At 35.5% G+C, this 3,726-nt stretch overlaps 1 protein-coding gene across 1 annotated transcript; it reads right to left on the bottom strand.

Annotated features, from left to right (window-relative positions):
* Positions 1-406: 406 nt before the first annotated feature.
* Positions 407-3,249, bottom strand: LOC105641052 (phosphatidylinositol 4-kinase gamma 8). Its single transcript, XM_012225503.4, has 4 exons — positions 3,085-3,249; positions 2,912-2,959; positions 2,708-2,824; positions 407-2,557 (listed from the first exon to the last, which is right to left on the bottom strand). The coding sequence occupies exon 4, from the start codon at positions 2,452-2,454 to the stop codon at positions 808-810; it is 1,647 nt and encodes a 548-aa protein (XP_012080893.1). The 5' UTR covers positions 2,455-2,557; positions 2,708-2,824; positions 2,912-2,959; positions 3,085-3,249; the 3' UTR covers positions 407-807.
* Between the last annotated feature and the right edge of the window lie 477 nt (positions 3,250-3,726).

Consider the following 3,726-nt stretch of genomic DNA (forward strand, 5'->3'; position numbering starts at 1 on the left):
AATTATATGGTAGGTATATATATAATTAACTAATTTTTAGTATTTTTGTAAATACCTAAGTTATCTATATATAAAAAATTATATAAAATCTGATTAAGTATTGAATGATTATAAAGTAAAATTAACAAAACAATACACTTGCTGCAATGCGTGAACCATTTGTGATTAATCATTGATATAATCGATAAAAATCATTTGCATTGAAAAAATCAGCCATGAAAATAAATCCTAATATTTTCTTACTGTGCAGTTAATTAAAACAAGCTCTTTAATTAATCTCTACAAGAGCAATTTAATGGCATCAATGAGATTTAGAAAGATATAAACGATTATAAAAAAGCGCACAAGGTTAAAATGCAGATGAGAGAGAGAGAGAGAGAGAGAGAGAGAGCATAATAAGCATAACTTCAGTCATCACTAGTGAAATTCATCCCTCTACTTAGGTAGCATTAACTTACACATCCATGTAAGTATTATCTACTAAAATTAATTGCACATAATAAACAGTATTCACATTTTGGATGATATAATTCTTTTCTTACAAATATGTCCATGCAAACCTGTTGTATAATCCAATAATTAATAAAAATAATAAAAAAGAATATACAGAAAAAGAAATGGAAAGGATAACAACCTGCCGGTCCCTTTTCCTTCTTTTGTGTTTATCTATTATGTATTGCATATACTAATATACTAAAACTTGATAGGGACAATATGCAAAATCACTCCAAAACTAGATACAAGCAACTATTTGTCTTTAATCACTGGTTCAATTTATGTTGTTTCTTTGGAAGCATTCTTACTTGTTTAGAACTTGCCAGAAGTTCCCAACCTTTGCTTGGAGGCCATGCATTTGGTGCCTTGAAACACTTTTGGCAAAAGCTTCTGAAAGCACTCTAAGAACAATTCCCATTCTTCTCCACTCATGTCCCCGAGAGAAATGCCTTGATTTTCCCACTTGCAATTTTGTGCCGAGCAACTAGTGCTCCTTGTCAACCGCCCATTGTCTTCCTTGATCTTTGTGTTGTCACTGCAATTATCATCATGGTTATTTTCCGAGTACATTGGAGATAATGTCGATGAATCGTGCAACCTAGGCATCGATCTTACAGATGAAAATCTTGGAACTTTAGCCATGCTAGGAGGACATTGTAAGAGTTGAGGGATATCCAAAACCTTTTCAGAAGCATTTCCATTTCCACAATTGAATTCAAATATATCAACACCTTCCTTTTCCTTCATACTAATTTGCTCATTTTTCTTTTTACCATCATCTTCATCATCAGATGCCTTAACCGCATATGCCTTTGCTTTTGCACAAAGATTCTCTAGCTCACTCAAATTTTTCTCTTCACTGCAAAACTCCCTAGTCATCATTTCCCCTATATCAGCAAGGCAAAGCCCCTTAGAAGCAGCTTGCTTCAGGAAAATTGTGCAAAGGATGAGAATACGGATGGATGATTCCTCTAAAGAAGGAAGCTCAGTCCTTAAGAGCTGTGCATCTTTAAAAGGATCAAGATTGGATATATAGTCAAGTTCTATCTCTGAAAAGGGAACTGAGGCTTGAGGCCAATGCAACCATTCAAAATAAGGATCATCAAGCCATTCAGGTAGACAAAGTCCATGGTCTATAGGCACAAGCTCAGCTGCCCCAATTGAATAATTATCGCGTTCATCGTTCTTCTTGACAAGTATATTTCCAGCATGCCTATCAAGATTTAAGAGTCTTACATCAAATATTCCAATTCGATGCACTGAAGCAACTGAGAAGCCAGAAGGGCCTAATTCCCCTGCATCAAAGTCATGATGTACAAATCGTTGGAGTGAGGCAATCTTATACTTAGTTGTACCGTTATTAACATTGAATTGAACAGGACTAGCGATTTTCACTAGCGCTGTTGGAGGAACACCAGCAAAACCACCATGATCAAGAAGATAAGCAGCTACTTCACGAATTCCAGTTCCACCCACTCGAACAGAACGTTTCACGCCAGGTTGGCCTAGCATTAATCCACCAAAGCCTTTAGGATTGTTCAAAGCTAAAGCTTCTTCATCAATTGGCTTTGCTACTGCAATATTATCACCAGTTTTGCTTCGCAACAAGTGAGCACCACCTAGTCCACTTGACAAAGGTAAGGGATTAATACCAGAGGCCATAGCTATGGCAACCTCAACAACTAGGGCTCGCACTCTAGGTGCCCCATGGCCACCAACAATCTCAATTCTTGGATTGCCATCAAACTCTTCTTCAAATCTTGTGGCTAGGGGGAAGCACGGAGAGGAGAAGCTTCTGTGAATATTGGCAACTTCAAATGCTTGTTTTAAAGAATGGGTAAGATTGGTTTGGCCAAGTTCAAGAATGTTGTAATCAAATTGAGTAAAGGATTGGAGCCTGCATCTCTGACATCGGTTAAATGGCTTGAATCCATGATGATGATCTATGACTACCGCCATTTTTGAAGAATTAAACTACTGCGCAAGAGAATGGCAGTAGTGCACTTCTTATAGGAATATCCCTTGAGGTCTAGTCTTCCATGGGATATCAGATATCACATTTCTACAAACATTCACAAGGCATGCATGAGTTCAAATTACTTGAAAATTTTTTTATATAATTTAAACATAGAAAAATGCATCTTTCTAAACAACACTAAATTAAAGAAGTAAAAGGAAAAGAAAGGAGCAAAATATATTATAGCATTCTTACCCAACAATAGCATTATGGTGGTAAACATCAAGCCTTGAATTCATTTCTTTTACTAACTCAAGTACAACCCACAGAATATAGTCCCACAAATACCATTTCTTTTGAATCGATCTTCACCTGGAAAATAATAAAGACTAATATTATATTCATATTAGCCTAAAAAGAGAAAAGAAAAACGAGAAAGCAAGACAAGAAATTGCATACATCACCAATGAATCCCTCGCTTCTCCTCACGTAAATCGCCAAAATTTTCTGAATAAGAAAGAAGCGAAATTGTAAATAAGTTCAATAAAGACATTGTTATCTTCGTATGATCTAAAATTTTCATTAATTTTCTTAGCAGCCAAACAGAAAATAAAAGGAAGAGAAAAATATACCCCGAACGCTGATTAAGGCATTCAGGGAAGACGAATAGCAATGGGAGCGCGAGAGAACCAAACCATCCGTCACCAGAAAATTACCTACAAGAACTCTCACCAGCACTCCCCCAACCCTCTCTTTTTGTAATTGTTTCTTCTCTCCCTTTTGGACCCTTTTCCCTCTCTTCCACTTTTAAAATTCAGTTTGTCCACTCGCTCCTCCTATTTTTCTGCTTTCGTATTCTTTTTTCTATTTTAACCAAATGTTTGTTATTATTTTTATACCTACAATGGGAACATCCCACGTCGAAAAATTCTGACACGTGGAAGATTCCTATTGATGAGTAAGGGGACGTTAGATGACAGGTGAATAAAGAGGACTGATTGCCTTTGACTGGGAAATTCTATATTTGGACGTATTTTCTTTTCTCATAACGGTTTCTTTTTCCCCTTAGAAAGGAAGGCCTTGCTGCCTCTCTTCGTTTACTTTTAAACTCTTTATTAATTGGTTAATATTCACTATTTTCGGAAAATTATTCTTTATTTCAATATACAAAAACTTTTGTAATAAAAACTTTATCAACCTCTACTATTATATGTTTACATTGAAAATTCTATTAATATTGTTTTATTTTCTCTTAGTATCTTGTTATTGATTTC

This window comes from Jatropha curcas, chromosome 2, assembly GCF_041381405.1.
Source record: "Jatropha curcas cultivar XTBG-Jc1 chromosome 2, XTBG_Jcur_1.0, whole genome shotgun sequence".
Taxonomy (NCBI): domain Eukaryota; kingdom Viridiplantae; phylum Streptophyta; class Magnoliopsida; order Malpighiales; family Euphorbiaceae; genus Jatropha; species Jatropha curcas.